General features: G+C 40.5%; 1 protein-coding gene across 2 annotated transcripts; it reads right to left on the reverse strand.

Annotated features, from left to right (window-relative positions):
* Positions 1–23,600: 23,600 nt before the first annotated feature.
* On the reverse strand, positions 23,601–26,055 carry LOC147903300 (uncharacterized). 2 transcript variants are annotated; one of them, XM_087372471.1, is made up of 7 exons: positions 25,372–26,055; positions 25,178–25,249; positions 24,899–24,966; positions 24,615–24,756; positions 24,445–24,525; positions 24,237–24,326; positions 23,601–24,137 (listed from the first exon to the last, which is right to left on the reverse strand). In XM_087372471.1, exons 1-7 carry the CDS (start codon positions 25,675–25,677, stop codon positions 24,021–24,023), a joined length of 876 nt encoding a protein of 291 aa, XP_087228597.1. In that variant the 5' UTR covers positions 25,678–26,055; the 3' UTR covers positions 23,601–24,020. The 2 variants fall into 2 exon arrangements, with proteins under 2 accessions (XP_087228597.1, XP_087228596.1); XM_087372470.1 differs by having other exon boundaries at positions 24,615–24,759; positions 25,372–26,054.
* Between the last annotated feature and the right edge of the window lie 113 nt (positions 26,056–26,168).

Below are 26,168 nucleotides of genomic sequence, written 5' to 3' on the forward strand. Positions count from 1 at the left end.
TGGATGCTAGAATGGAATCACCAGAAAAGCTAAATGCACCATGGCATGTATCTCTGCATGCTGCAGAGGATGTGAGTGCCTCATACTAAGGACTTACTTGTTGAATAACTCCATGATCACTGATGAACTCTTGCTGAGTATTTGTAGCATCTGTGGCAAAAGATGGAGTTGGATCCATGCATGAATGTGATGCATGTACATCACTAGAATCAGTTTTTGTGCTGATGTAGATGAGACTACCTCATACCATCAAATTTGCCTCATGTTGACTAACCATCAAATTTGCCTCATGCTGAGGTCTTACTACTGAATGTGCCTCATGATGAGGACTTAGAAGTGTGCATCATGTTGAGGGCTTACCGAGGAATTTGCATGATTAGAAACTGCAGGTTGATCCATGTTAGCATCTGAAACATCTGCATCTAATCTATCAAGGACAATGAGGCTCGAGTCTACATCATAGATTGGTACATACCTTGTGGCAATAAATGGTCAAATAAGGTTCTCTTTCCACACACAGATCTCATCCAGAGTCATGACTGGTGTATCATCAATGGCGTGATGTGGATAACTCCATGCTGGGTGTAGTCTTATGCTATGTGCAAGAGGCTTATTCATGTACCAGGGCAAGAGTGTCTACCCATGAGAACACTATAAATGAGCTGCTCTTATGGGGGGCTTATGCTAAACGATCAAAACCAAGTCATGTGAGAGTTGTGTATGCCAAGGATCAAGCCTATAAAATGAAGATGACAACTGAGTGTTGGGTGTTGGAACACTAAAAGGAAAGAGTAGAGTGGACACAAAATCAGAATACTTGCTTATAGAATGAAGAAGAAAGAGGTCCTTAAGTAGGCACCTCATACAAGGTCACTGACATCACTGATGACCTCAAAGCTCCACAATCATCTCCTCAATCTGCTCCTAGATTCACTCAATCATCCTATGTGGCTTTTCCACCACCTAACTGTGCTTGTGGGCACCTAACTGTGCCTCTAGCACTCACACATAGAAACATAAGGTGTGCCTGAGGCATACACCTTGAGATATCCCAACAAACCCCCCCTCAAGGAAATGCCTCAGGCTATGTCAAGGATACATCTAGTCTCATAGTTTCTCATGCCATCTCATGGTGGTCAAGGATTAATCTATGGCTAGGTTCTCATGCTAGCAAGGGTTCCCTTGGGTGTAAGGTAAACAAAAAGGGATACAAACAGACCTTCCAATGGTTATCTCCCCTGCATGTACATGCACACAATGTCTGCAAGAGGTACCATGGAGCAAAACATACACATGGCCTACATCATAAGGTGACCAGAGGTGTTTACAAAACACACAAAACACAATAGTTTATTTTCATTCATTTTGGAGGACTATCCAGGGTGAGTACCTTGACATAAAAAGAGAGATCTGGAGCATACATAGAGATGATTTAAAATGCATAATCTTCAAAGGATGCCTCATCTTGTGGAGGCTCATTCACTGTAAGTAGATTTGCATTTTTTGTCTTTGCTTTGGCTCTGCAAAACTTCTCACTATGGTTGTTTTTGCCACAGTGCTTGCATGGATTAACTTTGAAGCAGTCCTTTGAAAGGTGATTTGTCTTTCCACAGTGATTGCAAGGAGTATACTTGCTCTTTTGGAATTTCATAACATAAGCAGTGTCATTGCCTTTCCTTAGCTCCATATGTCTTTCTTCTTCTTGGAGAGCTAAGATAATGCCTTCAAGGTTAGGATTGGGAAGATTCTTCAAAGTGCTAACAATGTGATCAAAACTTTCAGGCATACTCTTAAGTAACACTGCCATAGCATCATCAGGGGTGATAGGAGAGTTGATAGAAGCTAATTGAGTCATAAGTCTCTGCATATAGTTGACATGAGCAGCTAAAGTAGTATCACTTGCCATCTTTAATTCAAAGAAAGAGATTTTAAGTGATAGTTTAGATATGTGAGAGCTTGCACCAAAAATCAAGTCTAGCTTCTGCCAAGCTTCCGAAGGAGACTCCAAGTCAGAGATATGATGTATGTAATCATCACCCAAAGCTAAAGCAATTATACCATATGCTTTTTCTTCTCTTGCTGGATCCCTTGCCGGTCGTGTCGGAGTTGAAGATTGTCCAGCATTGGAGGCCGTAGAAGAAGCGGTAGGAGTAGGTTTGACAAGTCCCCATAAGTTCTCCCACATCAATGTAAATTTCACCTTCATTTGCCATGTATGGAAGCCCTTTCCATTGAGCTTCTCAAGATTATATATGGTAGCCATGAGAGGGTCTAACCCAGATATTGGGCAGTGTCTATCTCTCTTACAAGGCAAAGATAACTGAAATACTTCCAAAGTATGAGCACTTGATGTAGCAAATAGTAGTGACTAGATTTCGAACAATGATGCTTCTTTTTACATGCTTCATAGAAGTGGATGAAATAAACACTTTCCAATCAAAACCAGGTCTAGCAAGTCAAAACAAAACTGAAGCAACACTTGTATGAAGTTATTGAAAACTTCAAAAGACCAGAAATGCTAGAGTAGCATTTTATGTAGCATCATTTTCAAAAGCATGTCAAAACTGTCAAAACTAGAGAGCTGAAGTTGGAGGGCTCATAGCACACTCTTCAAAGCAAAAGAAAGGGGGCTTTCTGAGGCAAAAGAAAGCTGGTATACCACAGTAGATCCTCTGGGAAGAAGAGGCGAAAATATGCGTCAGGTCACCTTCACCTTCTGGAATAAAGTCGACTGGTTTTTCTCTGTTTTCTCCTTCAATATGCAGCCATTGTTGCTCAAATTTCAGCACAAGGTAGCTCTAGGTATGGAGAAGCTTGCCCTAAAAGGAATTAGACAAAGACGGAGTAGGCGCAGAGAAAACGTAGGAAGAAGATTCGATGAACTTCGTGCAATGGCGACCAGCAGAGCTTGCATTTCTTCAATTCCTTGCAGCTCGAAATTTGCCCCAACAAGAGGGATCTCCAGTAGGAAGGGCGTGGGAAATGGGTGAGAATCGGAGGAGAACAAGCTCAAGCAAATTTTTGGAAGAAGAGGGAGAGATGGTGAAGAAGAAGAAGAGGAAGAAGATGATGATGTGGCAGAAATGGGCTCAAGGGGGATCAAATGGCTCTGATACCATGTTGGAACACTGAAAGGAAAGAGTAGAGTGGACACAAAATCAGAATACTTGCTTATAGAATGAAGAAGAAAGAGGTCCTTAAGTAGGCACCTCATACAAGGTCACTGACATCACTGATGACCTCAAAGCTCCACAATCATCTCCTCAATCTGCTCCTAGATTCACTCAGTCATCCTATGTGGCTTTTCCACCACCTAACTGTGCTTGTGGGCATCTAACTGTGCCTCTAGCACTCACACATAGAAACATAAGGTGTGCTTGAGGCATACACCTTGAGATATCCCAACATTGGGCATAGCCAAGAGGTTGTACAAGGATGTGTATGTGCAGGAACCAATGCCAAAAATAGTCAACAATGTGACTTTACAAGGGTGGCATATGTGTGTCCAAGAAGTATGCAACCACCTTGAATCCAAGAGGGAGAACTCTGCCAAGTGTCACACTGAGATGCTGAAGTGCCAAATGCTAAGAGACTAAGCTAATGTCAGTGTGTGAATGTGTATACCGATGATAGAATCGATGGGAGTGACATCGGTGGGGAATTAATCGGTGGCTAACTTGGCTTGGTGGAGTTGGATCTCTATGATGGTGCTAGTCTATAGTGAAACTACATGTTGAATCGCAAAATGTAGCAAATGAATTTCATCCTAATTAATTTTAAGTGTTGGGTGCGTTGCAATGGATCAGGAGTTGGTTCTGATGAGGAGGATGCAATGATGCTAACCTATGGAAATCTCAAAATGTAGATTGAAAGGTCTCAATGCATAGAGCATGATTTGGCTAGCATTTTTGTTTTTTACATCTCTACGAAATTCCCTCTAGATCAAAAGATACGGCCCCCGGAAGGATAAGCCAAACTTTGATCCCAAGAAGGCTCAAAAATGATGATGTGGCCTAAGGGTTGATGTGGCAGAGGGTGTCACATGCTAAATTCATTGTGTGCCTATGGTGGAGAGGCAGATGTGCCTAGTAAGAGGTTGTGCCATGTGGCACTACCATATGTCAACAAGTTAACTAGCCTTGTCTAGAAGGCCAAACCAGAGTAAACTCCACTCGGGTTAAAAATGACCATTGACCAAACCTGCCTAACTCTAGGCACTCCAAACGTAACCATGTTTTAATATTAACCACTAACTTAACCTTGTCTAACCAAGGTTAGCTTAAAGTATCTTAACTTGACCAAGGTATCATTGGGACCTGATCCTCCACATCACAGAGGCACATCACCCTCCAGGACATCTCATCAATTTGGACCCCCTCCTTGGACAAAGTTTGGCATAGATTTCAAATGGCCATAACTTTTGATCTAGAAGGAATTTGGAGGCGATCCAAAAAGAAAAATTGCTCATTATCTTGCGCTCTACACACATCTTACATCAAATTTCACATATGATGTTTCCACAGGTCACCATCATTAAATCCTCATCATCGGAACTACCTCCTTATCCAATGCAACGTACCCAGCACTTAAAATGAATTAAGATAAAATTCTTTTGAGGCATTTGATGCTTTGACATATGGTCTAGCTGTAGATGAGCACCACCATAGAGGAGATCCAACTCCACCAAGCCAAGTCAGCCATTGCCACATTACCCAATTAGTTCCCAATGGCATCAGTCCCATTGGATCTATCATTGATATACACATTCACACACTGACACCAGTTCAATTCTCTTGGCATTTGGCACTTCATCACTCAGTGTGACATTTGGTAGATTGATCTTCCTCCTTGGATTCAAGATTGTTGCACCTTTGCATGTAGATATGCCAACCATGTACAGTCACATTCGTTGACTATTTTTGGCATTGGTTTCCACACACATACATCAGCCTTGTACAACCTCTTGGCTATGCCCGACACATAGTTGTCATCATTCTACTATAGGATTGATCCTTGGCATACATGTTCTCACATGACTTGGTTCTGATTGTTTAGTGTAAGCCCCCCAATGGTGGCAGCTCTCACATAGTGTTCTTATGGGTAGACACTCTCGTCACGGTACACGGGTAAGCCTCTTGCACAGAGCACTAGACCCCTCCAGCATGGAGTTATCCGCATCACACAATTGATGATACACCAGTCATGAATTGGAATGAGATCTGTGAGTGGAAAGAGAACCTTCTTCGACCATTTATTGCCACAAGGTATATACCAGCAGTCTATGATTCAAACTCGATCCTCATTGGCCTTGACAGATCAATTGTAGATTCTCCACATGTTAGCATGGATCAGCTTGCAGTTTCTGATCATGCACATTCCTTTGTAAGCCCTCATCATGAGGCACATTTGGCAATAAGCCCTCAGCACGAGGCATATTTGACGGCGGTAAGTCCTCAGTATGAGGCACTCACATCTCCAACTGCATGTGGAGATTGACTCCATCTTTTGCTACAGATGTAGATAGTCAATAGGAGTTCACCATTCATCATGCAGTTATTCAGCCAGGTAAGTCCTTAGTACGAGACACTCACATCTCTAGCTGCATGCAAAGATTTATGCAATAGTGCATTTAACTCTTCAGGTGATTTTATAGCATCCATCACTAATGCTTTCATCTCTGACACAGAGCATACCATGGGTTCAGTTCCCTTCTGCAGTTCTGATCAGCAGATCAGTCTAGAGGACATTCTAGCATCAGCTCAATCATGCTGCATTGCACCCTTGGATCTAGTTATCACCACCACCTTTGATCAGTAGAGATCATTCCTCAGCATGAGGATACTTATGCATCAGTGTGGTCCTGCCCCAATGTAGTGGACATTATTAGGTTTAGCCATAGTGCAACCTGGGGAGACTCAGTGTTTCATCATGCACTTATGGCTATCATATACAATCCTTACATGATGTAGATCTTGCAAAGTCAGTTTATTTCATAGTAGTAAATGAGCTGACTATGGAAGATTTGTGGAAGAAATTATGTGCCACTTATGCGAAGGAAACTGCCTTTAATAAAGTTTACCTCATGAAGAGGCTGTTTGAGCTGCAGATGAAGGAACGGGTCTCCATTGCTTCTCACTTGAATGAATCCAATACAATTTTGAGCCAGCTTCAAGCTCAAACTGTCTTCATTTCCATCCTCATGGGATACCTTCCATACAGCTGTCAGTTACTCTGCACCTGGTGGAGTACTGAAGTTTGATGATGTTGTGGGTAGCTTGTTGGCCGAGGACATTAGACAAAAGTCTATGGATGGCAACAAGTAGGTTGTAGCCTTAAATTTGCAAAGGGGTAGATCATAGTTCAGGGGGAAGTCCCAAGAAAGAGGAAAGTCTCATAGTAAATCCAAGGCACAGAACATTGAGTGTTACCACACTGTGACAAGAAGGGCCACATGAAAAAGGATTGCTACAAGCTAAAAAGAGAGCAAAAGGATAAGAAAAAGAATGCAAATTGGGGTGCTTTGTATCCCTTACATGTATCAAGGGTGTTTGATCATGTTGTTGCAATAACCAAGCAGCCAGTACTTCTTTATGGCATTATAGGCTGCGGCACATGAGCCAGAATGGAATGAAGCTCTTATGCCATTTGGGTTATGTACTATAGTTGAGTTTTTATGACTTTGAATTTTGTATGCATTGTCTCTATGGGAAGCAAACTAAATCAGCCCATAAAAGAAGAGAAAAGAAAGAGCTTGAAAGGCTTGATTTGGTGTATTCAGATGTATATGGTCCCATGCCTACAAGGTCATTAGGCAGGGCTAAATACTATGTGACATTCATTGATGATGCAACTAGGAAAGCATGGGCTTATGCTATAGCTTGGAAGAGCAATGTATTCCAGGTATTTCAAAAATGGCTTGCTTTGGCTGAAAATCAGTCAGGTAGAATGCTTAGATGCCTATGGACTGATAATGGTGGATAATATATCTATCATGAATTTTAGCTTTTTTGTGATACACATGGGATGAAGAGGGAGCTCATATCTCCTCATACTCCAGAGAAGAATCCAATTGTAGAACAGATGAACCGCACCATTCAGGAAAGGTTGCAATGTATGCTTTCCAATGCAAGTCTTTCTCGTGGTTTTTGGGCTGAGGCAATGAAGACTGCAGTGCATGTGATCAATAGATCACCTAGTAAGAGTTTGGATGGTGGTAATCCTAAAGAGGCATGGAGTGGCAAGAAGCTCTCTTACTCTCATTTGTGTATATTTGGGTGTGAGGCATATGCACATGTGCCAAAAGAGCTTCAAAAGAAGCTAGATCCTAAGTCTAGGAAATGCATCTTTTTGGGTTATGGTGAGAGTGGAGAGAGGGGCTATCGTCTCTGGGATCTAGAAGCAAAGAAGATCATACGAAGCCATGATGTGGTCTTCAATGAGAAGAAGATGCATAAGACACCCATGAGGGATGTGGAAATGAGGAGAATCACTATCTAGGATGTGAATCCACTCACATATGTTGATAGAAGTAAGATGTCCATGCACCAAATGTGCAAGAAATGGTGCCACCAGGTACTCCCACAGGTATACAATTGAGGATAGATGATGGATCATATATTGGTGGAAATGATGAGCTAAATGTGGCTGATATGCAGGCGGGACAACATGCTGAAATGCTCTTGAGAAGATCAACTAGAGTGTCTAGACCACCTGAGAGATTTGTTCTAGGGGTAGACTATGTGATACTTTACTGATTGCAGGGAGCCTTCTTGCTATAGGGAGGCTATGATGTGTGAGGATCAACACAAGTGGGAGTATGCTATGCAATTAGAGATGAATTCCCTCATGAAGAATAAGACTTGGGAATTGGTTTCTTTGCCACATGGAAAGAAAGCATTGCCATGTAAATGGGTCTACAAGATGAAGGTCACAGGAGATGATGTGCCTAAGTGCAAGGCCCATTTGGTTGCTAAAGGGTTCAAGCAAGAGAAGGGTGTGGCTTTGATGAGATCTTCTCTGTGGTTGTGAAGATGACACTTATATGCATACTTGGACTTGTGGTAGCAAAGGATATGGAGCTTATGCAAATGGATGTCAAGAGATCTTTCTTGCATGGGGATCTGCATGACAAAATTTACATGGTACAGCCGGAAGCCTTTGAAGAAAATGGCAAAGAACATTTGATTTACAAGCTAAAAAAGAGTGTCTATGGCCTTAAGCAAGCGCCTAGAGAATGGTATTATAAGTTTGACGCTTTCATTCGGGGTCCTAGGATTTCAAAAGAAGTGAGATTTGATCATTGCCTCTAAACTAAAAGGACTAAGGATAATAGCCTGATACTCCTGGCACTTTATGTGGATGATATGCTATTGGCTAGCAAGAATACTTATGAACTAGATGCATTGAAGGCCAAGTTTCATGAGGCCTTTGACATGAAGGATTTGGGACCTACAAGTCATATTCTTGGTATGTGCATCATGCGTGACCGGAGTAGGAAACTCCTTTGGCTTTCACAGAAGGAGTATGTTGCAAAAGTATTGCAGCATTTCAATATGGAGGGGGGGAAGGCAGTGAGTACTCCATTGCCTCCATATGTGAAACTCAATCATATAGATAGTCCCAAATCAGATGAGGAGAGGGCCATGATGGCCAAGGTTCCTTATGCATCAGCGGTTGGGAATCTTATGTATGCTATGATAGCTACTAGACCTAACATTGCATTTGCAGTGGGAGTTGTTAGTCGATATATCGCTAATCCAGGAAAGAGGCATTCGGAGGTAGTTAAGTGCATCATGAGGTACATGAAGGTACCAAGGAGATGTGTATTTGCGCTAACAGAGGAGAGATGCATGTACTTGGGTACACAGATTCAGACTATGCAAAGCATGTGGATAGCAGGAGATCCACTTATGGTTATGTGTTCCCTTTGCAGGTGGCGCAATGTCGTGGATGTATTGCACACAAAAGTGCATTGCTTTGTCTACCATAGAGGCCGAGTATGTTGCAGCTATAGAGGGTTGCAAGGAGGCTATATGGCTTTATCGTCTAGTGGGAGACTTGGGGATTCATACATGTGTACTGATATTGCATAGTGATTCCATGAGTACTATTCATCTAGCACAGAATCTGGTCTTTCATGCAAAGACCAAACACATTGAGGTCAGGTACCATTTCATCATGGAGGTACTTGAGGACAAGTGCATAGAGCTTATCAAGGTTCATACAGATAATAACCCTACAAATATGCTAACAAAGAGTCTATCTAGTCAGTAGTTTGAGTATTATCATGTATTGATGGGCATTGGATAGTATGCTCACCGATTGTTCTCCCTTAAAGGCACATTGGCCTTTAAGTGGGAGGCTATGGGGGTTAAAGGCCACTGTGCCTTAACCCTAGTTATGTACAATACTCAAACACATATATGTATGGATGACATAGAAGATTAGGGTGTTTTGCACCCACCAAAACTTGTGTGGCTCTCTCTTCTAGCTCTCCCTCTCTCTCACCTTCTTCTGTTTCGCTTCCATTGTTGAGATCTCTCAATCTGGACATGCATATCATTGAAGATGAGGCTATGGTCCTCCTCATCATAAGAATCCAAGATCTCCTTTGCCATCTCTTCATCCCACACTTGCTACCACGACAAGCTGGCAAACTTCATTAGTCGATTCTCCTGATGTGAACATCGCTAGAGAATATTCAATCAGGTGGTGCAGAGGCAACACATGAGAGCTTCTCTTTCTCTTGTGGTAATTGGTGCACTCTTCTCTCTCCATGACTATGAAGATAGCATAGATGCTTAGTGAGGAAGGAGATGTGAGTGATGAAAAGGCTGAGTGGAAAAGGGGATAGATGGGCACAGTAGAAACAAATGGAGCAGAATGGCCGATGAAAAGATTGATGCTATTGTAAATAAGAACAAAGAGGGAGCTATTATAGACAACGAAGATGACAACAGAGAGGTAAGGACAGGAGTATATTGAGTATGCAAGTGAGGCTGATAATTAGAGTCCCTAACCAAATGTAGTCGAATCAAATCTGCAACTAGGCATCCTATCAGATTACAGTTACACACTACATGCATAATGAACATGATCATTTTCATATACATCATTACCCCTTATGGATTGTTCTAAATTGCCCTTATAGTCCTCTCTAACATAGTGCAATTTACACTATCCTTAACACATAGGAATTAGGTTCGCCAAATATTCATGGACTAATAATCATTCTAGGTTTGAATAGGCTTCTGTCGTGCAAGCTGAGTGAAAAGAAATCTTCAAACAATCGGGCATATCACATTGGAAAAGCAGCATTTGCATTAAGGAATGCATTAAAATCATGGATACTTTTTATACAAGCTGTAATGTGGAAATATTGTCATGAGCTTATCATTTGCAAGAGAGCATAGCAAAAGTCCTAGACTTGAATTGCCCAACACATCACCAAAATTTTTTTCCCTTCGCATGGTAACAGCAGTGCCACATATAAAAATATCCTCGCTCATTTGTGGCCTAACTATTAGATATCAATGCTCCACTCTCATATAACTATGCGAGAACTAGCTAACTCTACTTGTAAGCCCCCCATATGAGGAGAAGGCATTTGAGTAGCTCGGTTATCTGGTAGGTCCTGGTTTGGACACCAGATGGGGGCCATGTGTGGCCTAATGGCTGGATGGCTTCAGATAGAGTTGGCACACTACCAACTAGGCTACATGCAAGTGCAGGAAGGCATCCCTTGACTGACCGCACTGAGGGTAGATGGAGCATTTCCCAGGGTAGCCCACTCTCGGGTTGCGGGGCTCGTTTGGAGCCTCAGATGATCTCGGATGGCTGTGGGCTAAACGGACACCGTAAGTTGGTTGCTCTGTTTTGCACACTGGTTTTATCGTATGGTTGGTGGCCTATTTCGCTGACCCCCAGTCGACCATTTTGGGTGGACTGGGTCGGCCACCCAATTGAGCCTAACTGACTATGACTGGTGGCTATATAAGAGCAAGCCCGTGAAGTCCATTTCATCACTGGCTACAGCAACCCTAATTCCTTAGCATCCAGCCTCCGTCTTCTACTGTTTTCGGCATGCCATCGAAGCTTCTTTCATAGGAGCGCATGGTTGGGAGGCAGCGCCATCTATTGTATCAGTTCTACAGTAATCAAATTTTTGATTCTCCATATTATCTTGTTTTCTCTCTTGTGTACGAGATCCTATTATCTGTTGAGCACATACGTTGTATTATTTTCTTACACTAACAAGCTTACCATCATGGAGCCTATGTACAAACCACTAGAAAGGAATTTGGGGGACCATGCAATGATAAGAGTATTGTCTTGATGGATATTGATAGCTAATATAAGAGATGTGTGAACCACCTCGAAAATGGTTCTTTCCAAATTCATTTTCATTTGGAGATTTGAATAACAACTTAAGTATGTACCAATATGGTTGAACTTTAGTATGAACTTTAGTGGTGCAAACATTAAAGGTGTGGAATTGGAACAATAGGCCCCCCCGGTTGGTGAAAACTGCTATTAACTCATTATATGGTGTGGGGGGAGGGGGGAGTGGTATATGATGGCAAAATATTTAGGGATAAAGTGGGGGGATTGAATTAAATTAAGGGGTAGGGGGAGGGGCAAATATATACCCTTGAATTTGGGGCAAATTAATCCCACTCAAGGGGGAGGGGAGAGCTTGAATTAAAAAAGGGGGAAGGGGGAGGGGCATTAAAGAGGGAGGGACATGTGAGATTGGGCTTGAATTAAATAAATGGGGAGAGGGAGGGGGAGGGGCATTAAAGAAGAAAGGAAATCCCAAAGGGGGAGGGGGAAGAGGGAGGATATCTGACACTATTATAAAGAACGGGTAGCATGACCCATGTACAACGGGCTACAAACCCGCTCTATTAGAACTTAGGTCTCAATTTAAGATCTTAAAATGTCTTAATTTGCAGAAACAAAATTTCAACCCTAGGCACTACTTTGCTTGGCTCACTCAATCTAGGTTACGGGACATTATAGGTGATGTATAGCAATCAACATTTAATTTGTTTCATCTAGTGTTAGAGAGGCTCGTCACCATTAGGTTTTTTTAAACCGTAAATGTCCATGTCTCCATCTCATGATTCTAATCACCATATGTATTAAAACATACATGCATTGAATCATACATGCATCAAACCATATGCAAAAAAATAAAAGCATGTACAAATGCAAGGGAACAAATGTCACCTACTAGACCAAATAAAAGAAGCAAATGGAGATACAAATAGAACAAAATAATCCCAAACATATGATATTATTTTTCCAAATTGTAGATTCTAATGACATTTTTCAAGAGAATCCATATAAGAAAGCTAAATATCCCTTCCACTCAAGCTCTTTATTCATTGAGTCATCATATGTGTTGAATCATGCATGCATTTAATCCTATATGCATTGAACCATATGCAAAAAAATAAAAGCATTTACAAATGGCAAGGAACAAACAACATCTACTTGACCAAACAAAAGATGCCGATGGGGATATTAGTGGTGTATAGACCTGATGAGCTAACGGCTAAATGGAGTGTCTTAAACAAAAAACCAAAGAAAAAATGAAAAGATCATGGTTTTTGTAGGTTGCTAATTCCATGACATATATGCATCAAAGGATATGCAATTGCAATAAAACATATGCATATAAGTAAAAGCACTTGTACATGTGCATATATATCTTAAAGCACATGCAAACAAAAAAGAACGTGTACATGCAATTGCAATGATACATATATGCATTATTTTACATCTCCTCCTCCCCCTAGCCCCCATGTCCTCCCCCCCCTCCCCCTCTCTAATCTCACCTCCCTCAACCTCTCAAATAACTCCCTCTATGGGCCTATCCCTCTCTTCTTCTTCAACCTCTCCCAACCTCTTCTCTAACCCCCTCTTAGTTTATGTATATATGTATCATTGCAATTGCATGTACACATTCTTTTCATATGATGTGCTTTAAGATATATATGCACAAGTATAGATGGAGGCAGTTGGCAAGTGATCCTAGTCCAACTCGAGATGGAGGAGATGTAAAATAATTTGCTACATAAAGTACAAACTACATCAAATTTCATTGGATAAATCAAAGCACATTGAATTTGCTTCATTTACATTGCATTTGCATGAAATCACATGAAATGGCAATGACCTACATGTAACCTACTCTCAAAACCCCCAAAAAAACTAAATTATCCTTAGACCTAAATTTTAAAAACATGAGTGAAATCACTAAAACTAGACAAAAATGTAACCAAACTTCCTAAAACACTTATTACAAAACCAAATTAATTATACATAAATATGTAAGATTACTCGATGTTTTTCAAACTATATGAATATATCAAAGTACATTGCATTAGGCAATACATCATAGTACATTGCAGCTCCATGAAATTTTCATGAAATCACATGCAAATGCAATGACTTACAACCTACTCTCAAACCCCCAAAAAATCACCAATTATCCCCAAAAAAATAAAATCACTTAAAATATACAAAAATCTAACGAAACTTCTCAAAACTACTTATTACAAAACCATATTAATTATACTTAAAGATTCATATTACTCAAAAAAAAAATCAAAGTACATGCATGAAAGTAAAAAATACATCAAAGTTCATTACGTATATCCAAGCTCTACAAAGGATCAACAGTGGTAGCTATCAAGACATAAGACTAGACGATGCTGAAAGGGCTTATTGTGCTTTCTTGAAAGTGATTGTGACCCACCTACATTAGGGCAATTTGATTGTGTTCAACCTTCTTCACAGAGGCAGTTGGCTTCCATTCTAGAGAAAATTTCTATCGATAACCTAATGCAAATTCTTGTGTTGAGAATGAGCACAAGCGTCAATATTTGTGGCCCATTTGTTCTAAAATGGCCATTAATTTTGGTGTCCGTTCAGAAAAGCAGCGAATATATCTTCCCCCCCCCTCTTTCTCTCTCTCCCCCCTAGCCACCTCCGCTACCCCTCGCTCCTTAGTTGGTTATCCCTTCCTGGCTTTCATTATCCCCCTCCTTGTGCTCTCTCCCTACCCCTCATAGCTCTTTCGCCCCTTGTAGCTACATCTCCTCCCCCTCATTGCTGTTCCAATCTAGACATGCCACCCAGCCCATCCCTCCTCTCTCCTGCCTTCCCTCAGCTTCTCCTTGGTGACCCCCCCCCCCCCCTCTCTCTCTCTCTCTCTCCCTCTCTCTCAGCTTGTCTTTTTCCCTCTAGACCACCTCCTCCCTAATGACGTCCCCTTCCCCCCTTTTGGTGTCTCATATCCCCTCCATAGAGCCCCAAACCCTTGTCTTGGTATCTCCTCTCCCCTCTACACTTCTACATAGCCTAGTCTTTTCTCACTATCGCTCCCCTCCATGGCAATACCATCTCAACATCTCGATAGTTCCTTCACCTCATTCCTCACCCAATCTTGTGATGCTCACCCTTGACCTCCTCAACTCACCTCTCTCCCTTGCCTCTGCTCTACCTCACACCACCCTCTCAAGACACTCTTGCCAGCAGCAAGGATGACTTTTTCAAGTTAGTTTTGTTAAGAAGCAAAACTTTTATATTGTTATTGAAAGCTCATATACCCTAATAAAAATAACTTTTGAAACATTCGCCAAGATTTGAGACTTTTATGGGGAAAAATAATAAGTTTCGCCATTCAGAAGAGAATATATAAAATTGTAGTGTGTGCTCTCAATAATGTGAAATAAAAAAAACTACCTCGATAAACTTTCACCAAGATTTTATATTAATATATAACTATAGATTCGATAAAAACATCCATGCTTGCCAGCCTCTTGCCTCTACAATATGACCTTCTCAATGACACTCCTCCCCACCTCCTCCCTCAAGAACTCCACCCTTCCCTTCTATATGGCTCCCCCCTCATCCTCTGAAGTGTCTCAACCTCACCCTCCCTACTCCAATAGCCCCACACCATCAACCCATAGCAACTGCATTTCTCATCCACACCTCTTCTCTTTGCTCACTCTCTCCCCACATGGCTTGCCCTCCACTTACCACATGGATTTCCATCCATATGACACGTGGTCGAGCCCCTTATTTAACATGTGGCCTTGTTCACGATTTTTAAAACAAAATAAAATGGGTGTTTGGAAGAAAGATTTATAAAAATAATTTCGAGGTGCTACAAAAAGTAAAAGTATTGTGGTTTTTTAGGAGTTCAAGCCTAAGGTAGCAAAATTTGGAACCAAGCATGATTTGAGGGAGTTGCAGCCTCCTCCACAACATCTTTAGGAAACCTTCCCAAATTTTAAAGTTCCATAACGCTTTATGGGAAAAATGAGTACTTTTGCATTCTATATTCATTGACTATCGAGACTATGTGATGCGAAGCTACCTGGAGCATCTCACTTGGTGCTTTCCATAGCAATTCATGTTTCATGTGACCAAGTTGTACTTGGATTTATATTATTCATTTGGTAACAAAAGAATATGGTAGAGATCCCTATCTTTTGTGGTGGGATAGATTAAAACCCCAAAGGTTATCTTGTATTGTTTAAGCACCACTGCATTGCGCTTCATTTATGAACTCAAGATACATGAATTAAGGTGATACCTATTTTCATGAAGGGCCTTGCTAAAGTTTGGTTTTTAAAAAAAGCAAAGGAGATTCAAGAAATTTGGCCACTGCTAACTATAGTGTTTGTGGAGCATTTTGGCTAGAAGGAAGACCCCACATGCATGTTTGTGCAGCAACTAGCCTAGTTAAGGCATAAGGTGGGAGAGAGAACAAGTTGATATTTGGATTGAAAAACTTATCTTTTGTAGAGCCTTTAGGGAATGCAAAAGGTTTTGCCTATAGAAGAGCTATGAAAAAGGAGGAATGTGTGCTTTTGCATGTTCTATTAATTGGTTGAGTCAAATTCACCACACTATGTGATGCAAAGCTAGCTGGAGCATCCACTTGCCATAGTAATTCTTGTTTTGTGTGATGACCAAGTCGTACTTGGCTTTCTATTTTTCATTTGGTAAAGAAATAATATAGTAGAGATCCCTATCTTTTGTGGTGGGATAGATTAAAACCCAAGAGATTTTCTTGTTTTGTTTAAGCCCCCTTGCATTGTGCTTATTTATTGACTCAAGATACATGCATTAAGGTGATACATATTTTCATGGAGGGGGTTGCTAAAGTTTGATTTGAGAAACAAGCCTAGGAGATTAAGTAGGGTTGGTCATTGCTAACTACAGTGTTTGTTGAGCATTCTGGCCAGAAGGAAGACCCCACACTCATGTAACTAAAGGTGACCCAAATAAGGCATGAACCATGAGAGACAATAAGTTGATATTTGGATGGAGCAACTTTTATTTTGGAGTGCCTTAAGGGAATGCAGAAGTTTCTTCCTTTGGAACGGCTTAGTATGTGCTCATTCAACAATGGAGCTAGTGATGAGTTCCAGCTTAAGTTGAAGTAGAAGGCACCCACCATGGGGCGGGTGGGAGAATTCTAGGCAAGCCTCCACACTCTTACTTTCTACATAGAATCTCTGAGCTAAAGCTTTGAATAGTAGAAACCTTATTTCCCCCATAAGTCCCTCCAATTTGTTGGATTTATGGCTTTTGATGCTAGATTTCTTCGCTGGTAATAGATGCATGTATGCTAGGTTTTTGTTTAGCAGAGCATGGCAGTCCATTTGCATTTGTAAAGCTATGTTGAACTACAACAAAAATCATCCAACAAGAAAAAACCAACAGGTTGTCTAGACAAGAAAAGACCGCATGGACGCATGTGCATCGGACTACATACATAGCTCCATAGGAGTGGCTCCTACAATGTCATGGACTTTGTAAAGAATCAACTATAGTTTTGGGTACAAAAGTGTGTTGGGTGTGAGAATATGTGAATTGCAAAAACGTGTTGGCTTTGACCTTTGGAATGGGCATCAACACGCAGTAGCTTCAGCTTAATTGCTCACTTAACAATATGAGTGATGCGTGCATGGATGGCACTATAGATGCAAAAGATCAGCTACTGCTGCCTGCGATGATACATAGCACCTCAAGGATCGCGAGGTGCCAGAGTGTGAATACTGCTGCGAATCACGAATTGTTTGAGCAAATATGTGTCATCACGAATTAGTAATGGCTAGAGGAAGTTGGTGAAACAAGGTAATAACAACGATAAACAACAATTATTTGGACTCTTGAGTGTTGTAGTTCCATTTGAAGGAAGAATGATGATGATGCCAAGCTCAACATCCCATCATCATGTTTACTAAAGTGTAGACTCTAGAGTTTATAGAGCATTATAGTATACATCCACATGATGTTCGAGGTTTGAAATTTGTATAAAATTCTCTGGTTCCCAAGCAAGGTAGGATGGTTTTGGCCGTTGACTAAAGCAAAATCATGTCTCATTATTATTGTGTCCCTCAACTACTCAATGAGGCACACTCATTCACTCCGTAGTGCTCATTGCTCACTGTAGCTGCAAAAACATAGTGGAGATTGAGGATCGAGGTGATATGAAGAACATCCTTAAGGCAATGCCCTTTACGCCGCTCTCCTAGCTAATCATTACATTGGGGACTTCCTTTGCCAAAAACCCATCTTTTCAAGATAGCTTACATGTAGTGGAATTTTCAGCTATGATAGATGCCTAGGGATGGCAAATATTACACGGATCATTCCTTACCAAGGCAGTGGGATGGATGCTCGATATTATAGCATGCCATTGTGTGCCATTAGATCTTATACCCTGAGGTCACATCCCTTTAATGGGAGAGGCGTTACGCAGAAGCCAATCCATGCAGATTTTGGCACAGTGGTGTCTTCGATTAGTGTAGTGTGTTCTCATAATTTGGCAAATGAATTTACATGCATTGATGCCGATGTGACTTAGCTTTCGGTTGATGAGAGTAAACCTTATGAGGGGAAAAAGCTTATGGACACAAGTGCTCTATATTGCACCATAAGCTTTAAGATTCTAATATGATGCAAGGGTGGGTTCTCACTACATAGTTCTATCTGTAATCTCATAGTTGGCTCGACAATCTAGAGTGCAAATGACTAGAATGAAATAAGTTTGCCAAAGCGTAATTTTTTGCAATGCAATACCTTTCAAGCTTTCATTTTATTGCTGTTAGATTTTTTTTCTTACAATCATAGATCTAACATTGTCTTGTTATCGTTTGAATAATAGGGGGCCTAATATTAGAGAAAGTTCTAGGTCTGTGTAATATTTGATCAAATTAGCCAAGGCTAAATGCCTGAACAAGCCATTTTAAGCCACCCCGTAGCACACTTGTATCAAAGGACACCGTTTTATGTCTCTTCTATGATTGCACATAAAGGACCTGACACCTAGAACACAAGTGCATTCTAGGTAACGTGCACCTTCCTCCAATCGAGCTCGAGGGCATTCTTCTATCTCATCATGCCATTGTAAGTGCACCTTGCAATGCATAAATTCTTCAAATGGGTTCTCATGCAAGTGAAACAAGGTTGTGATCATGAAATAATGTGGAAAGAATCACTCTTGGGTCTTGCATCCTTAATCTTTCCTCTTCAGTATGGCAGATTAGGAACAACAGAGGTAACAGTAGATATTGGAATTGAATCTATGTTAAGAGCTAAGCAGTGTGAACTCTAAGCCATATATCCTTAGTGCCATGAGGAATGCGATTGTGCTTTATCAAACAATCATGCAATCGATATAATGCCGTAGCATTGAACGGGTCCCCTACTATTGCCCCAATGCACACTCCCCACACAAAGAGGCTATATAGACAATAAAAACCAAGACGCATGAAACTACATGAACACCCTCCATAGACAAGAATCCACCAAATGGAAAAATCTCCATGCATCAATCAAGCACAATAGACTATGCTAAATGAAAGAAAGTCCTCACCTAAAGAGCCTACCATGATCCATCACATGCAACCTTGTAGGCTTGTCATCTACCCACCCTTTCAAGCTCCATATCATATGTAATTGATACCCTCTTCAACATCTTAAGCTGATGCCCTAGACTGCAAGATATAGTGTGGGTTCATGAAAGATGAGAAGAAAAGTATATACCTTTGTAAGACTAGAATAAGTCCAATCATACAAATTTAGATTTTTTGTTGTTCTAAAGATCAAAAATCTACACAGAAAAGAAAAGAGAAAAAAAATCTACACAGAAAAGAAAAGAGAAAATAAAAGAGAATATGAAAGAGAAGAAAAAAGAGGTAAACAAAAACTTTTAAGAAAAACAAAAGGAAGACATACTTAGCAAGCAAAGCAACACTTATGTCGTCATCAGTGCCCAAGCATAAGTAGCTATACTAGGTTTCTAAAGACCCTCGGAGTCTCTTAGGCAAACCATGTGCTTACTAAAATATGTCAAATAAACAAAAGAGAAAGAAAACAAGAAATAAAGAAGAAAGGAAGCAAGTGACTAAGCAAAAATAAACAAGCACGTCACGAAACAAAATCTTCCAAAAAACTGGAATCTCTCTCTCTCTCTCTCTCTCTCACTCTCACTCTCACTCTCACTCTTATTTAAAACATAAAAAGCTAAATGGTCCTTTACACTTATGTATTGTTTCCTACAAAGAGTCAAAAATACATTTCCAACTTAAAAAGCACAAGCATACTCAAACAAACTCTCTTTTGAAACTAAAAGAAAAACGGGCTATTCAGCTCCTCGCTTTTTGTTTTCAACTTATGTTCAATCATTCTAAACATACTTAAGGCTGATACACCATAGATAAAAGACTTCATATTTAAGATTGTGCGTACTTTTTTCATTATTTTCCTTGGATTATACCTCTTGTGTAATAGTAAAGTGATCAAATTACTACATTGAGTGATAAAAGACTCCTTAGTTGTACAAAGGCGGGAAAATCTATGGAATTGGGAAGAAATGACTCCATATTTTGCCAAATCAGAAATGTTTGAGTCAATGTGAGGCATTTTTATAATGTGTAAACCACTATATTCAGGTTGTTCACGTTTATTGTATATATCAACGTCTAATCCTATGGTAGATTGAGAAATTTTAAGATCTAAGAAAACACAAGAATCCCTCTTGAAGTGCAGTTCAGTTCACAAGAGTCACGAGGATAGATTCCTTCTCCAAAAGCACTAGCGTCTTTGTACATAAAGTCTTGAAAGTTAGGAACATCTAGTACAAATAAATCATCTATAAAACGCCAACTTGGCTAAGCTTATGTAAAATGATAGGGCAGGTATTGATGGAAATAAGACATTGCATAAACTCAAATTCATAAGTGAAAAGATAAAAGTTTGCTAAAAAGACGACACAATTAGTGCCCATGGGGATTCCTATAATTTGTTGAAATAAAGAATCACCTATTGTAATGTAAAGATTATTTAAAAGAAAATCTATCCAAGAGCAAACATCTTCCACACTTACTACCTTTGTGTATCTTTTTTTTAAAGAACCTATGTCATGATCTTTATTTTTTAGCCACAAAAAGTCAAAGCATAAGGCTGTTTTCTCAACTTTTAGCACTTTGCATCTATCTTTGTCAAATCTCATATTGAAAACTTCAGCCACTAGCTTTTTTATTCTAAACTTCAGGTCTTCCAGCTCAATCTTTGTGTAAAGCATCGTAAAATCATAGGTTTGAAGGAGAATAGGAGACTCATTTTCCTGAATGCTTCGGGAGGAATTACAAAATTTTACAACAGGAATCACTCCTACCAAGTCATTTAAAATCCAGCTTGAGTGCAAGGGGACATCTGCCTCTTTTAATAAGTCCCTCCAAAGTTCATGGACACTAGGCAACATGGCTTTGAAGCAGTAGCTTAGCCATTTAGAGACATCCGTCAAAGTAGTCTCACAAGTAGCTGCAATAAATCTTGGCTTTTTGGGAGTTTTGTGAAACTTCCAAGCAGCACAAAGGAAAGGTATACTTGGATTGCAAACAAACCTAGAAGACTTGCAAAAACTCTAATGTTTTGAGATCAAATCCTTTTGAGAAACTAAGGCAGGGGCATAAGTTTTGGCAAGCGAGTTCACTTCTCTCAAAAGACATTCTAAGTAAAACTTTTTGCAAATAAAAACAAAGTTATTGGAACATTTGTCCATATAAGAAATGACAAAATTCCTATGGAATTTTCGAAGAAGAGTTTCATCTTCTTTAGAAAGATGGTTACTTTGCTTTGAGCAATTAACCGAAGGGACTTCTTCTAGTTTCAAAGCAACTTTCTTCAAAATCTTCCCTTTCCATTCTGATAAGATATTTTGAACTCCTAAACATTCTTCTAATTGCAAAACAGACTTTGAGATTCCCTTATCGATAGCTTTTAAAAGGCAAGACTCTTTAAAAGAGTACAATTGAAATTTCGTGCCTTTCATGAAAAGGTCTCTTAAGTTACTAGAAAGCAAAATTGAGGTATCAGTTGTGACTACATGTCCTAAATCAGCATCAATAAATCTTTGGAATCTCTTACTTTTACAACAACAAGGTTCTCTAAGGATAGAAGATTTTGAATGCTCTGAAAGCCTTTTCCCTATCTCTCCATAGTTGAAAGCCTTTTGTCCTAAAGTTTTTACATACTTCCAAGCTACTACTAAATGCTTCCAAATTCTTCTCACAAAATGAGAGAGAATCCATTACTTCAGGAGACTTCAAAATTGAGTTTAAGCCTATCTTGTCAAGTGAGGGAGAAGTAAAAATACAAATCAAGAGTTCCTTATTTAGATAGACTTCATTGCTTTGAAAGGAAGCTTTTACTTTTAAGAAGCGATCCAACGAAGTTTTAAGTTGTATATAATGGAGCTTATTTAGATTCAAATCCTTAAAAGAGAAGTTTTCCAAGGTGTATTGAAGTTTAAAAAGAACTTTGACATTATATTTTTCAAAAACTTTTATTGAAAAAAGACCTAGAGACATTAATCTATCTAGCTAGAGTAGTCTTCTTTTATAGTCTCGAGAAGCAAAAACTCTTGGAACTGAGGAAGTTAAAGGGACTAAAGGAGGGAGAAGTGGAGGAAGAGGAAGTGAGGGAGGCAACTCACGAACAACATATGAGATTGTAGTAGAGCTAGGACAACCTCGTAACATAATTTTAGGTTTCCATACGATGTTAGGTGTATGACTATGTTGGTAATGAGGAATGTTAAAGGGCTTGATATGAGTTCTCCACATCAAAGGCTTCTTTTTAGAGGTTCTTTTATTTTTACGAAGAGTTGATTTTCCTTCCAAATTAAAACTTCTTAGGAAGAAAGTGTGTAAAGTTCTCATCCAAAACAATTCATGAGGACGAGCAACCTTGTAAAAATCCTTGGTATTATTAAAATGGCCCTCTATATGCTCAATGGGAAAGCAACGAAAAGATTCAAAACAAGAATTTGCCATTGCCGCATATAACGGTTTTGAATTTTCAATTAAGAAATTCTTCCTATGAGCTTTTCTAGCTTCCCTAACATGTTCTTAAAAACGAATAAAAGCTGTCCTATAGGTTTGTCCTACATAAAGCATATTACTACTATGTATGTTATAAACAACATAAATTACTTGCGTGGCATGAATAGGACTAATAGAAACAAAAGTCTTGAGATGCTTGTTTTTAAGAAGTCTTAGTTTATTAAGAATTCTTATGTTATTATTAGTATAATGAGTGCTAACTAATAAAGCCTTAAAGTTAGACCAATTAATGTTACCTTCCCCAAAATCATGAAGATTATTCATGTTTGACCTAGCTAAAAAGTTAAACCTTTCCCTATATATGTTTCTTCTAACTTTTTTGTTTTGATTTACTGAGCTAGACCCAACTAAATCACCTATCAAAGAGACAAGACGATCACTAGTATTTCCAATGTTCGATCAGGTCAAACGATCCAACATTGGGGAACTTGCTTGCACTCTCCCTGCCCATCCCAAGGCCGTTTCCCCCTTGCTATATCCCCTGATTCTAGTAGGAGCGTGACTAGTATTCAGGGAAGGGCTTGCTTGCACAATCGTTACTCGTCCCAAGGTAACTCCTCCCTTACTACTACAAGGGAATGTCACAGGAGCCAGATGACATCCCAACAAATCACCCTGTTGGTTTCCAAAAGGCAAATTCATCATAGCATGTATTGCTAAGCCAATATACCCCCAAATTGGCGATTACAATTAGGGTTAGCCAAGGCCCCAAGGCCACTAAAAGAGCTTAATCAACCTAGAAGCACCAAAGGAAGAGAAAGAGAAGGAAAGTTACCAATAATTTAAAAAATAAAATAAATAAATAAATAAAATAAAATAAAAAATAATGCGATCATACAATGAAATAAACCAAGGAGAGCAACTAAAACAAAACGCAAAAGCACACTTTTTAAAGAAATAAATTTTTAAAAAAAGTTAAAATTAAGAGAGAGAATTAAAAATAAAAATAAAATTAAATTAAACAAAAAGAAAAGGATTAAAATAATAAGAATAAATGAGAATAAGTTTAGCTGTTGGGGCTCATGCACCCGTGTAAGATAAAACGATGAGAAGAAAAGTGGTCATTCCTTTTTTATTTGTGCAAATACATTAGCACATCCTCAAAGTTTCCACAGGTTTATATTGGAATAAGACCACAAATCTCAAGGTATGAATCGGATTAAAGTGGGGAATTAAACCCTCTATGTTGCAAGCCTCTTATATACAAACTCTACAAGATTAGACAATTATACAAGAAGAATTACATAGTCCATAGTGTTGATTACAAGTCAAAGGCATGTAGGAAAACTTGAGCGGATGTGTGTCTTCAAGCTGAAGAACTGGTCTTCAAGAAAATCCTCTTCTTTTAGTAACTAACATGTTTTTGCTGATGGGCAATGGTATTCTTTTCTTAATCTTGTAGTTGAGATTCGAGAACGTGAGAGTTTTGCTACACGTTCCAGACAAGCAAAACTCAACTGATTTGCAGTGAATCTGTCCATGGATAAATACTTCCATACATGGCAACATTCTAATCCCTGCAAACGGTTGATTTCAACTCTAGAGCTCCAAGATTTATCCTCTGCCATTCTGCGACTAGATTCATGGAAAATCGGGCATTGTCACCTGTGATTGCCCTCCTCTAAGAGATAGATGCATCCCTCGAGCTTGCCCCACTTGCAGGATCATGGCCACCTCCGCAGCTGCCATGGCAGCTTCCTGCAAAAAAAAATTGAGCCATCAGTCTAGGCGTCCGTGACTAATCAAACTTGCGCGTAACCAGAATATGGGTGTTAGAATTTCGGGCAGTTTGTTTACCTGTCTATGGCGTCTCCTCTGTAGCATATTCATAGCGCGAGCCATGATGTAGCAAGGGAGGAGAAATCCCACTGCTCGTAGCACGAAGAGCTGAGAATGCACAACAGATGAATTCAAACTTCTGCTGCCTATGGCGGGGGTTAGGCTTAAGCTCAATGTCTGCATCACAATTTTCCCGCCTACCAATATCTAGTGAAAACAAACTTACAGTGAAGAAAATGGAAGCATCTTCATCGGCGCTGGCAGCAGCCATGGCAATGGCATGGCGGAGGAGCAGGAGAGCCATGAGCTGTTAACGAACAGGAAATCGAAGGAATGAGAACGATAGAATTAGAGAGAAAGTGGGATTGCAGCGAGAAAAAAAATTTGTTGGCTTACGATGAGAGCAGCTGAGCGGCAACAAGCAGCACTGCTGGAGTTAGCTTCTTCGTATTGAGCGTCCAGGAAATGGCGCTGTGCGGCAGCCATAGCCAAGAGGCGAGGATCATTGAGCTCGATTGTGTCTGAGTTCCACTCATCGCTGCTGATACAAGCCAAGAAGTGCAAATTAGCTCACAAGAAAAGATGAAGAACCACTGCACAACATTTGGACTTTGGGAATGAACAATCTAAGGCGCCGATCTTGGAACATTTTGGACATGTTCATCCGAGCAACAACAGACCTGAAATCTATGGAGACATCATTGGAGAACAGCCGGGCGGGAGGAGCGGTGTAGCCGCTCTTGTAAGGCTGCCGACAAAACAAAGCAAAGCAGACGAGATCATTCCCAGGCATAGCATCTGTTGATCTCTTTCTCAAACGATATAATGTTTGGAGCACGAAGAATCACAGAGCACTAGTCCTCGCTAGCAGAGATTTCTGACAATTTCCTCGGAAAACAGAGCACGATGCCCTTTGATCGCATAGGTGAGCGTAGAAAATATGATCATTCGTCTGTTACCTCTTGACAAATTTCGCAGATCGTATCTCCTTTCTCGTTGCACCAGCGCTGCACACATTTGCGGTGCGCATACTGTCCAGCATGCAAAACAAGTAGATGCTTTCATGATTTTGCAAGAAGATGCTTTCATTTTAGTTGGCAGCAGCATGCTGGAAGCCATAATTACGAAACTCACAGACGAAAGCTGAGCTGACCTTGACGCTGCCGGAGCAGGCACACGGATTCTCCAAGTTTGCAATTTCCTCCTCTTCCTGACAGATCCTACATTCGGCGACGGCTTTGGCCTTGACGTAAAGACTCTTAAAATCGGAAGCCAAGACGGCGTGGGAGGGCGCGTTGGAGGGGGGAGGCTTGTTGGGAAGGTGCGGGTGAGGGAGGAGCTCAACAGCAACAGCATGCTGGAGCTGGGGCAGCTGCTGGGTGACGACGGAGAAATCTTCAGAAGAAGCTGGCGAGGAGGAAACGGGCTGTTGTACATGCGATGAGAGATGATCTTCCATGGCGCAGATACGTGCTAGATTTTCGAGCAGACAACGATGAATTCACCTCGATCGTTCGTTTGGCGAAGAATGCGAGGAGCAACAGGGACGACTGAACGTTCTCTGTGTGTGTGTGTGTGTGTGTGTCTCTCTCTCTCTCTCTCTCTCTCTCTGTGTCTCTCTCTCACAGAGACTGGAGGAAGCTACCAGGAGACGAGCTTTGTGCGAGTTTTTCTTCACTCTCTGGCTCTAGCTAGCAAGCAGCTCAGAGCTGGCGAGGCACAATGAATTGAACTAGGAAGAGGAAGCGGGCGAGGAAAAGCCCGCGAAAGCGGTCTGAGTTACGGGGCTACGAAGTCTGCGAAAAGGAAGGGGGAGGAGGACGAAGGACACCATAGCCAAAGCGAGGGAAGGACGGCGATGGCGATGGCGATGGCAATGGGCAAGTCCAAAAATTGGGCAGAGAGGGCAGGTAAAGAAATGGGATGAAGAAGAAGGCGGGGTTTTTGAGG

The sequence above is a fragment of the Dipteris shenzhenensis genome, chromosome 3 (assembly GCF_047967505.1).
Source record: "Dipteris shenzhenensis isolate YYH24624 ecotype China chromosome 3, Dip_SZ_1.0, whole genome shotgun sequence".
NCBI lineage: Eukaryota > Viridiplantae > Streptophyta > Polypodiopsida > Gleicheniales > Dipteridaceae > Dipteris > Dipteris shenzhenensis.

Bases quoted from the DNA above. Each gene is read 5' to 3' on its own strand.
- LOC147903300 (XM_087372470.1), bottom strand. From the start codon at position 25,677: ATGGAAGATCATCTCTCATCGCATGTACAACAGCCCGTTTCCTCCTCG. The intron at 24,967-25,177 runs GTAACAGACGAA...TTTTGTCGGCAG, and splicing joins TCTGCGAAATTTGTCAAGAG to CCTTACAAGAGCGGCTACAC. The intron at 24,327-24,444 runs GTAAGTTTGTTT...GTGCATTCTCAG, and splicing joins ATGCTTCCATTTTCTTCACT to CTCTTCGTGCTACGAGCAGT.